Here is an 11,943-nt window from a genome sequence, read left to right on the forward strand (position 1 = left end):
TTAAAAAGATGGTTTTTTAAAGAGTTTTGTCTTTTATACCACAACCACTTTCCAGGACTTCCGTCTCCCTCCCCCACCTCCTCAGTAGTACTAACCTACCCAAAACAACAACAAAAAGCTTAAAAAGACTCTCTGATTTAACAGTTGATTGTGTTGACAACATTGTTCGCTTATATAGACCCTGCTCCCTTTTTGATGCCCCTGGGACTTTATTATTAGCATTGATATTGGAACTTGGAGCTGGGGAAATTGGCTACTCCTACCTACTTTGAATAGTAATTTAAATCTCTTCAAACCACTCAAGAATTATTCACCAATACTTTTCACCCTCAGCAAAATTAGCTAGTTTGATGTGAGTTTTATCTTTTTATTTTCCCCATCTGTACTTTAGTGTAATTTTTAACGAATTGGGCAAAAGGGTAGAATAGGCAGAAGTGAAAGAGAGAACTAGCTGCCAAGTAATAGTTATTAGTCTAGCTTATAGCAACGCCAAGTTAAAAGAATATTGTGAGATTGGAGAGGACTGAATTTCTGCTAATTGAATATCGTGAGCGTGCTGCGTTTAGTTTAGGAGAAGGCTGTGTGTGTTGATTCTTTTCCTGTATTTTCAGATCTGTTACCATTGGGATGACACCCGAGACCCCCACTGGAAATCTCCAATCTTTTGAAAAACCCGGAAGTGAGGAGTGTGCACGGATGCTGAATGTTTGGGAATGAGAGGATGAGTGAGTGAGGCTTGAAAACACACCACATTGAAAATCCTGCCACGGCAGCAGCAGCAGCCAACAGCAGCGCTGTTAGTGAGCTAAGCACTGACTTCCGTAGAAAACCATAACATCGGCCATCTTGGAAAAGAGAAAAATGACGGGATTTATGTGCTTTAAAAAAGAGAGCGAGAGAGAGAGCTATCTCTTCCCAAGAGAGGCTAGAACTAGCTTTTCTGTCTTTCGGCCAGTGCTGAGCGGAATGACTAGTGTGGGAGAAAAGGGACTGGGTTCAGCTGTGGTGCTTTGTTGTTAAAGGCCTGGCCTTTGCTACTGATGAGAGAGATGGAGCCTGGGTCTCGAGCCCACCTTCGGTGTACCTTTGCCACACGGTACTGTACGCGTGCGGGCTAAAAGGAGGGTGAGGGATTTTTTCAGTCTAAGAGTGAGTGTGTGTGAATGAGGCGGTATCCACATTCTCAACTTCAAGTCATTGCAGTTTATCTTTTTCCCAGAAAAAAAAAAAAGGGGTTAGACGTTACATTTCATAAAACTAACCGAAGTTCTGTCTACTGATGCAGCACAAGAGATGTAAAAAGAAAAAAAAAGAGGAAAGCCGCTCTTTAGGGTCTTTTTTTATTTTTAATTTTTAGGGAAAACACTGACACGTTCAGTTCCCATCCCAAGTGACGCTTTTCATGATCTCCTTTCATCAAGGCGCCTTTCCTAATATGGTTCAACTGTGAATGTAGAAGGGGGGGAGTGGGGGGAGGGGAGGGGGAAAGACAACTCTGGTTTAGAGGATATAGGAAAAATGAGATTGTCAAAAACATACTTTAAAGACAACCCACAACCCAAACCAAAATTTAAATGCTCAGAATTGGCAGCACAAAGGGAAAGCTCTCTCCTGACTTGTACTGTGACAGTCTGAACGCCCCAAAAATTGTGCCAAAGAGTAAAAAAGGAAAAAAAACAATAAAAATATAAACACAAGAAAAAAACCCATAACAAACTTCAGGTAACTATTTTGGATTGCAAAATGAGGATAAATTTAATGTTCAAACAAAATCTGATAAAATAACCATTTGGAAACTGCTTGGCCTTCTGTTCTTTATTTGATTGACTCCAATGTGGTAATGGTCTCTTGCTGCACTTCAGAAACCAATCGACAAAACAAAAAAGGAAAAAAAGAATTTATATAAATATATATATTATATATAGACATACTGACAAGCTCTCATGATGAAAATGGCACTTGTAAAAGGTTATATTTTTCCACTGCAGTTGAAGATTAATAAAAGTGTCAAACATTCCCTAAAATTTACTTTTTGTATATTTGGTCTTTTCCAATTGAAAGAGATCCCATTCACTGAGCTTTTTAATTTAAAAATGTAAATCAACAACAACAAAAAAAGATTCAGAAGCCCAATGGACAGTTAATCTGACCAATTGGGGATGTTGCTGCTTCCCTAATTAGCCAGTTGGAATTTTCTTTAAAGGTGTGATGCATCATACCATCTTCATAAATCAAGACTATTTTTTAGTCGGGAAAGGAGCAACCCTGATTTTCCATTTTGGCATCAGCAATTAGAAGGCATATAGGGAGCTTGATTCCCTTTATTTGTTAAACAGTTGTGGTATTTTACCAGCATCTTTAATGTGCTGCTTTGAAATAATGAAAGATGGTCTTTGGGTTTGGGAGGTGAAAACAGGATTCCTCTTCCCTTCTATACCTTCATCCCTACAGCTTACAAGAAAGGGGTCTTAGTTTCTGTTCTTTTCCCTTGACGTCCCTTATTCCACCAGCCTAATTTTTTTCATCCATGAGAGGGATTGGCTAAATTTTGCCCATCTGCACTGCAGCATTTCTAATAGCTCTTGTACAGGGTATCGGATATTGTGCCTTTTTGGTGCCAGGTTCAGAGTCAAAAGTGCCGATCTATGAACCAGTGTGCAAAACAAAACAAATCCAGGTGTTTGAAGGAGAGAAGCTCCATATGTGAAAAGAGCTTACAATCTCCTGAACCCTGATTAGAAAGAGTCCTGGCTCTTAAATGCCTTTTTTTTTTTTTTTTTTTTTTGGTTTAAATTAGAGGGGGTGATGTTACAAACCATTCCTGAAAATTAGGGGAGGGTGGGATAGGGCTTAGGATGTTGGGGGAGCAGGGGGAATGGGAAGAGAAATCTGATCATTCCTCAGTGCTACCCATTTCTGTCCCCTGTGTGGGCTGCTCAGCTGTAGACAGCAGGAGAATAAAGTACACTGAGAACCATAGTGAAAACAAAACCTTCCGTGTGTTTGTCATGTTTTGTTCCAAGGAAGCAGTTCTGAAAGCTGCTGTTAAAGCTCTCCCAGACCCATTCAGTTATGGAGAGAGGAGGGAGGGGTGGATGGGAGGCTTGGTTGGGAAATCTCAAATTCATTGGGTTTTGGTTTTAGTCTTGGCACCTGTAGGTTTATGTATTGAATCCTGCCCTCTGCCCTTGGTGAATTTTCCACATTATCCTTTGGAATCTTTTTAATTATGCTGTCTTGGGAAAAGGATGCAAAATACATTTTTAGCAGAGCATCCTGTCCATTTGCTGCCTGGGCCTCCCCATGGCCAAATCTTGGCATGAGAGTGTAGTTACTGCCTATTTGGAAAGACAGTATTGCATAAGACCTAAGAAAGCAGTTATGGGACTGGTCTTTGGTTACCTTTGTGGGGCAAGCTGCATCATACCCTGTATCAGTTATTTCTGTCACTTGGCTCTTCATCTATTATCCCAAGTAATTGACCATTGTGATGGCTGTCAAAGGCAATTATGTTGCCCTAGGAACCAAATTTTTTTGTGTGTGTGGGGCTAGGGGGGTTGGGGGGAGGGGACCTGTGTCAGTGTACTCTTTGGAAGTGTCCATTTTATGCAGCTCTTAGCATTTTAACTTCGAACCAAGCAACTGTCTTAACTTTTGTCACTCTGTCACATGAGTGTTAGTCCAGCATAAAGAGGGGCCCAAAGTCCAGGCATTCTGAGCTTCTGATTGCATCTTGGCTTTGGATCCAGCTTCTGTAATCTCACTGGGGGTGCCTACCCCTGGTGTGCCATTCCCTACAATGGCATTAGTGATGTGTTATAATTGAGCCCTACTTTACTAACCAAAACTGGTACCATCATCTTTATCTTCGAAATAAAGTCCGCTTTATTTTTATTTTCAATGCTTTTGCTGCTTCATTTTTGTCTCGTTATTCCTGACACTGGCATTATTTCCTTTGGGATAAAATAGGATAGGAAATTTGTGCTTCACCTTGGGGTTTGTGAATATTTTGAAAACTATATTTCAGTATAATTGGTTTCTTTTGTAATACTATGTTTTGTGCATTTAAAAAAATCAGGAAAAGTCCATAGGCCTCAGGTAGATAAACCTCTATGATAGGAAAAAATGTTAAAACCCCTGATCTAGGAAAAGCTGAAAGTGTAAAAAGTAGGAATTATGTTTATGTGGCTTTTAAGTAATAGATTATTTCTGAATGGTGTAAGCAAAAATAAGCTAATGGTTTACATTGAGAGTCAAACTGTAGCTAGTCAGATGATTGCCTGTTATTGGCATTAAAATGGGTAGCATGTGGCTTTTGTGTTTTGTAGCAAATCCTGGCAGGGACCCCACCCATGCCCTTTACTGGTAATATTGGCAGCCAGTCTGGAGATGCTAACAACCAGCCTCTTCTTGCCTCTGGACCTTAGAAAGAATCCATTCTGTTTTGGAGAGATGATGCTGATGCTTCACTGCGTCGATGCAGAAATGATTTCCTACCCAGTGCAACAAGTTTGTTTCAGAAGAAGCTAAAGGGTAACCTGGTCAGTACTGGTGGCTTTTGACTAGTTCAGTGAATTTCAATAATACTTAGGTTTAGTGGGCATCTCTGCCATAGTGGAGAGGCCTAAGACTGGCTGGGAGACCTGGGTTCTGGTCCCAACTCAAATGGTGTTGAATGTTGAGCAAGTCAAGTTTCCCTTTAGTTTCTCCTTCCTATTCTGACTTCCTATAAAGCCATTACCTTTTCTTATTTGGGGATTGGAATGGTGACCTGAATTCTGTAATGTTATATAAGAAACAGAGAGCAGACTTAGCGATGCTTTAGTCTTCTGATGGGGGTTCTCCCCCCCCAACACTTCCTAGCTATGTGACTCTGGGCAAGTCACTTATCCTGTTTGCCTCAGTTTCCTCATCTGTAAAATGGTGGTAAGAATAGTATCTACCTCCCACCATTACTGTGAGAATCAGATGACTGTAAAGGGCTTAGCACAGTGCGTGGTTCATAATAAACATTATAAATATTATTTCTAGCCCTATATCCTGATGACTTCTAAATCAAAACCAAATTTGAAACTTAAGTTGGAAAAAGGTGAGAATCTCTCAGTCTTTGCTTAGTTCCTGTTCTTTGTGTCTGCCACAGATGGACTCATTTTAGTCTACACCCTGTGTTAGCTAACATTTAGAACTTGCCTGTTAATAGATGCAGGTGGAATTACACATTGCAAAAAATGACCCCCTGCTGAGAGGAGCACCAATAAAGTTAACATTGACAGAACAAGTTTCAGACAGGCAAGCAGGCCCATAGGGATGGCTCTGTTTATGTGCACTGACTGACCTTCCTAATGCCATTAGGATACAACTACCAGTTTGGTTATGTTAAAAACAGATCTGACAATGTAACCACTTATTCAAAAACTCTCAATATCTCCCAATTGCTTCTAGTTTAAAAAAACATACGAACTCCTCAACTCTGCCATTTAAAAGCCTTCTACAACCTGACTTCCTTCTACCTCTCCAGTCTTAATTCATGTTTTCTTTAAGGAATTCTCTGTCCAGCTAAGGTCTGTCAGTTCTGCCTTCCTCAGCATTTGGTCTCTTGCACAAGTGATCCCTTATATTTGAATTGCATTCCAACCTAACTATAATTCCCTTCCTGCCTCTGCTGTAACCCAGCTCTTACATCACTGACAGCCCTGATTTCCCCACCCCTGGTTTTTAGCATTCTCCCTCTTGGAACTACTTTGTGTATACTTCCTATTTACTTGTCAAAGTCAACTAGTATTTTCATAAGCGTCTACTGTATGCCAGGTACTGTGCTGAGTTCTGGAGAGTCAAAAAAAGGCAACCCCCACCACCAACAAACAAAAAAACCAGTCCCTTCTGTCTAATGACGGAGATAATAGAGACAACTATGTCCAAACAGGTTAAGTTGCAGATAATCTCAGATATAATTTGTGTTGGGAATCCTTTAGATTGTAGCCTTTTTTGTTTGTTTGTTTGTTTTGGTCCTTTTCTTCTCCAGCACCTAGCATGGTATCTTACACATAGTAGGTTCTTTTAAAAAGTCCATTTATATTCTATTTCCCACTGTTGTCCTCGCCCTTCTGCTCTTTCCCTCTTAGAGGGCTTTCCTTTGTAACAATGAAAAAAAACCACGTTAGCCAAACTAAACAAACACATGGAAAAAGTCTAGACTTCTGTAGAATTCCATACCTGTAGTCCCCCATCTCTGCAAGGAACAAGGGAGGTGCCTTCTCATGCCAGGCTCTTTGGGGCCAAGCTTGGTGGTTGAATTTTGACAATGTTCGGTTTCAGTTATTTTGTTAACTTTCATTATGTTGTTGTAGTTGTGTCTATTGCTATTCTGGCTTCACTTTTCACCAGTTTATGTCTTGCCAGTTATCTCCATAGTCATTGTGTTCATTGTCACAGCATAATGATAGAAGGTACTTGAATGGCAAATAAATTGTTCACAGTTACATAGTCAGTGGCAGACCTTGCACTTGGACTCAGGTCTGACTCTCAGTCTCTTACTCTGCTATCCTACACTCTCCCGTAGATTTATTATCCATACATTCATTTGAAACATTGGAAGCTGCTTCTATCCTCAGACTGTGTTAGTTTTTGTGGTAACAAATTGCATGAATTTGCTGCCCTATATAGAAGTAGCACTTCTTTTTGCTTCTCCTAAATGTGCCACTTTGATGCTTTGTCAGATCATAAGTATTCTAGAAGGGACCATAGAGGTCATCTAGCTAGATCCTTTCATTTTACAGCTGGTACTGTGGCCCAGGCAGGTTAAGTGATTTACCTAGGTTCGCATGTCACATAGGTCATAGGTCATCCTTGATCCTCTAGCTAAGTCTAATGTCTGTCCTGTTCCTCTAGGGGCTGTCCCTAATTTGTGTGGGCCAGGATTTGGTTGACCAGCTCCATCTTCAAGCTTCTCTTGTAGCACTAAGCAGCTTACAATGGCAAAGTGTTAAAGAGACTGTGGAACTGGGATTTAGGAGACCGAAATTTCTAGACCTGCCTCTGTGTCTGTATCACTGACTAGTGAAAGAACTAGTCAATAAAATAACCTCCCAGTGCCTTGGAGACGACATCTGTAAAAGAGAAAAATGAGTTTATGGTCAGCTCGGCCTAACTGCTTTCAGGGAGAGTGGTAAGAATGTTGAAGGGGAGGTATGCCCTCACCTTTAAGGAATTTATAGCCCAATACATAGGAACATGCTGGGTGAAATATATTTTCTCACACACACACACACACACACACACACACACACACATCTAGTGCTATTATAAGATGCCTTTAAGGGACTTGGAATCTAATACATGGTGTGCTGGGTGAAATTTTTCACACACACATACTCACTCATTACACACACACATTCCTTGTGCTATTATAAGGTGCCATATCCAAGCACTAGATTTCAAGATTAACTCAGCAGAGGGGTTGGAGGGAGATGAAAATCCATGAAAACAGCTCCAAATCCTCTTGGAAATCAATCAGACACCTCACTCCCCTACTCCCACCCACCATTCACTCCAGCTAGTATTTAGTCTTAGTCCCTTCAATTGATGCCCAGGAGCAGAAACCCTCACTTTAGAAGTAGCAGGGGTGGCCAGAAGAGTTAACTGCATTGCTACACAGAGGTGTGAAGGAAAGTGGAAGAAAAAGTACAACCTCTGAAGGGGCCCAAGATTGGGCTGTTTGATCGCAGAACTAGATCTGCTTCCTGCTACATGAATATTTGTATTTGAAAAGTACCCCAAGTCATGTGTCTTCCATGTCTGGAACCTACACCCCAAATCAATTCAGGGAGAGTGCATGTCATGTCTGACATGTTTGACAATAACACTGTCATTTCTGGACGTGTTTATTTTGGACACCCTTTCTGGGCTTTTTACTGCCTCCTCTTTCTGGCAGGGAGACAGGTCCTGCTAAGCTCCAAGCTAATTGGAACCTCAGGACCATGTGTCTCACATCCCCAGAGGAAACGGAGCTGCAGTGATCACTTCTAAATTAACTCCTGCCCAGACGTAGCTGCCTTCATCAGCAGTGCCATTTGCTGAGTGCCCAAGAAGCCTGCTATGTTACCCAACTTTCCATTTGCTGTGAGTTCCAAGTTGCATTGTCTTCACTTCAGGATGTAGGTTATTATAGACCTCAATTCATTTTGTTGTAACAAATGTTTTCTGGATTGAATTGATTTCCATCTTACCAACTATGGGTTCAGATTCAGAGTGTGCCTTCAGGGCCTGTGTTCCTTCCTCTTGATCTTAGATCCTCATTGTCCCATGGTGTAGGGGGAAGGGAAGGAGAATTAGGTCTCCATGACCAACTTCTCCATAGCAATGAGTAATGCTCTGCTATTGGCTAAGTGCTGTCCGCCCAGACATTTTCTCATCATTCATCTACCTACCCTTCTGGGCAGAGAGCAGGGCTGCAGAAGGGTTCTGTGAAGAAAGGAGTTCAGCAGGAGAGAACCAAGACTGGTTGATTTCAGGTTTTCTATCAATCTGTTTTCCAATTAAGAGTTGAAGAAATGACCTCAGGAGCAAAAGCTCTACAAGAAATGACAATGCCTGCTGAGGAGAAAGAGTTAGCCCCTTGAGGAATTTTGCTTGAAAGAAACACATCATTTCTGCCTTAGATTTCATAGGAGACTGACCTGCAGCTCCACATGGATTCTCAAAATGGTTCAGCTGCAAAACCTCCTTCTTCAAGGTCTCAGAAGGCAGTGCTAAGGTAGCACCCTGCTCCCCACACTGCCACATGTGTCTAATGAGTTTTCCTGCTTGGCTGTTTCTATTTAAGTCATCTGGATTTTATTTTGATTCAATCTCTCCACCAGCTGCTGATGTCACCTACTCCTACTGCTTTCAGGCAGGAGCAGGGCAGGAAAGGATAAGTCTGTCTCCAGAGCAAGAGTCAGTGGGAGAAAAATCTCTCTCTGGACAGCTTTTTTTTTTAAAAAATTCAGTTTGATTTTCCTCACTTAACAAAAATCTATTTTCTCTCCTTCCCACTTCCCCCCAACATGGGAAAAAACAAACAAATAAAATGCCCAAAACAAAACCTTGTAACGAATATGCAGAGTCAAGCAAAAACAGATTCTGGGCAGTTTTCAAGGAAGGAACTTTGTTGGACTGTTTAGATTATCTTAGTTACATTTTGTTTTCCCCCAGCTATCTGCTTTTTCTTCACTCTTTTTTTTTTCTTTCTGTATTTCTTTTTCCTTTTCCTTCTTGACATCTCTTGCTGGGCATTTGTCTTCTCTTGTCGTATCATGCACTCTTGGCCTTTCTTCTCTTTTGGTCTCCATCTTCATTCTCTTGCCTTACAACCCTTACTTTGGAAGCTGCTCAGAGCAAGGCTGCTTTACTTAGGTTAGTCACCATGAGAAACCCTCAAGAGCACAAGGGCTGGTGATGACCACAAGGTCAGCATGTGCCCTGGAGGTAACCCATGACTTTAACATTTGGAAGGGGAGGGGTCTGGTTGGTGTGGCTCTGTCCAGTAGTGTATGCTGGCTTTCCCAGCTGCCTTGGAAGAGGTTGGTCCATCTTGTGGCAATATCCTTGCTTCACAACCTAAACTGGGGTGATGACAACATGAAAGGTTGGGAGAACTCTTCCTCTTCCTCCTAATAAGATTTCAAAATTGTTTCTAAAAGTAGGCGTGCTAGCATAGGGGAGGCCAATGCCATTGGTGCCAGGGCCTCCATTTTGTTATCTGTAACAGTGAGGGAGGAAGAAGCTGCCCCTGTCAGCAAGAATGGAGACAGCCTACTGGAATGGAGATCACCTTCATTTTAGGAACAGGAGCCAAAAGGGGCAGGCAATGGAAGCCACCTGCTGGTTTTCCTGAGAGAAGAAATTCAATCCTGGGTCCTGTTTTCTGAGAGGACAAATTAAGGGCAGCAGCTCTTTTGACCCTCAGCTTTACCTCCTGAAAGTTGTAGGAATCACCAGTAAAAGCAAAAAGTGAGAGTTGAAACCTCTTTCACTCCTCCCAATTCAGTCCTCCCCGGGGCTTCAGTTCAAAGCATCATGGGACGTCAGAGCTGGAAGGACCTTAGAGATTGTCTAATTCATCCCTTTATTTTAGAGGAGGAAACTGTATATACCCATGCCATATGTATGTGTCAGCTCCAAAATCAGTCCTCACCTCTGAGGAGGGAGCCCTGGATTGAGGCAGGGCTCCCACTACCTCTCCATTAGCAGTTATTCTCCCTCTCCTCAATTCCCTCCCCCCAACCTCCAATGCCAAGAGCACATTCCTATTCTCCATCTATGTATCTTCTGTTTTCTGGCATTTTCCATGTCTTCAGTGATTCCTAGCTACACTAGAGTTTAACTCTTGTCCTTCCTTTTACCTCCATTAGGACTAGCTACACACACACACACACACACACACACACACACACACACAGGGGTTATGGTGGATTTGGCTGGATTCCAACTATTCTCAATAAAGACCTTTACAGAAAACCAATTGCTGGCCTACTCAATTTCCCGAGACCTCCATTCCTACTATTTAGGCAACTTAACTTTTAAGGAAGTTCTAGCTGTGTCTGACCCCTCCTACTGCAGTCTACCTTTCAGGGCAGGAGCAAAAAGGGGCCTCTGTTCCAGGAGCAATGAAATTTGGATCTTACATCTCTCTAGCCCTACCCTACTTCCCTTCTCAAAGACAATCCAAAAAACCCACCTAAAACCTAAGTTTCCTGACTTTCCAGCCCCTGTACCTCACTTCACTTCCTCTTGCCCTTAATTGCATCTGGAAAATATTGAGGGTATAAAAGCATCCTTGGGCTGGCTTCCTACTCTTGGGTGGGAAGCAAAGCGTGTGGTCCAGGTAACTGGTAGAGGAGGATGGGAGGGGTGACCACAGGGCGCTGTGCCAAGTCTGGGCAACCGCGGGGGCTGGCGGCCCCATGCCACGTGGTGGCAGCGGCAGGGTCCGGGGCGCCTTTCCAGCTGAAAGAACAGGGAGCAGCCGGGGAGGAGGCGGCATCAGAGCTGGCGGCGGCGGCGGCGGCGGCGGCGGCGGCGGTGGTGGCGGTGGTGGTGGCGGTGGTGGTGGTAGTGGTGGTGGTGGAGGAGGAGGAGGAGGAGGAGGAGCGGGGCGAGAGGGAGGGAGGGAAGGGGCAGGGGGAGGGGTGGGGGATGGGGAGAGACCCGGCGGCAGCGACAGGGCGAGGAGCGGAGCGCGGTGCCGGGGGTGGGGGCAACTGTGCCAGTCTGGGGAGGGAGTCGGCGGAGGGGGGAGCTGCGATGCAAACCGGAGCCGGCAGCTGATGTGAGTCCCTGGCTGGGGCCGGGGTTGGTGGGGTGGGATGGGGAAAGGGGCGGTGCTGATGGGAGAGGTGCCTGGGGTCCTATGCCAGGAGCCCTGGCTGTGTCGCGGGGGATGGGCTGGGGGGCGTTGGCATGCACTTCGTTAGGGACGGCGGGAGGGGAAGGGTCCCAGTGCCCGGGCCGCTGCATCGGCCTTCTATTCCCATCCCCCCTGCTCCTCAGGCCCCGCAACCTCTGGCGCCCCCTCCCCGAACCCACGAGCTTAAGAGGCATGGAGGGTGTTGGGGCAGGGGATCAGCCAGGCGGGGGAAGGGGGGGCTGCGTGGTCTCAGCCCCTGAGAGGGGAGGGGCGACAATTCCTTTCCGCCGAGCTAAAGGGGTTTAAAGGGCGGCTCTTAAAGGGGCCGCGGGAGGGGCTCGGGCTAGCGAAGGAACAGCCCCCCTTCCCCTTCCCATACTCGCACTACCTCTCCCTCCCTCACCTCCCACCCCGCCCCGCCCCTCCTCCGGCTAGGCCCGAGGGAAGGATGCGGAGGGAGCGAACCTTTGGCCCGCCAGCCGTCCGGCCGAAAGGCCTGCCAGTCTAGCAGGCTGCAGGGACCCCTGTCGTGGGACGGGCCAAGGCCGGCCGAGGGA

General features: G+C 44.6%; 1 protein-coding gene across 1 annotated transcript in view; it reads left to right on the forward strand.

Moving 5' to 3' along the window:
- The window catches only part of KPNB1 (karyopherin subunit beta 1), a 28,214-nt gene extending 26,947 nt beyond the window's left edge, over positions 1-1,267 (forward strand). The window contains exon 22 of the mRNA XM_027872682.1: positions 612-1,267. Coding sequence (XP_027728483.1) covers position 612 — 1 coding nt within the window. The 3' untranslated portion in view covers positions 613-1,267. The remainder of the gene's footprint in view (positions 1-611) is intronic.
- The last annotated feature ends 10,676 nt before the right edge of the window (positions 1,268-11,943 follow it).

The sequence above is a fragment of the Vombatus ursinus genome, unplaced genomic scaffold, assembly GCF_900497805.2.
Source record: "Vombatus ursinus unplaced genomic scaffold, bare-nosed wombat genome assembly UNPS02014801.1, whole genome shotgun sequence".
Classification (NCBI taxonomy): domain Eukaryota; kingdom Metazoa; phylum Chordata; class Mammalia; order Diprotodontia; family Vombatidae; genus Vombatus; species Vombatus ursinus.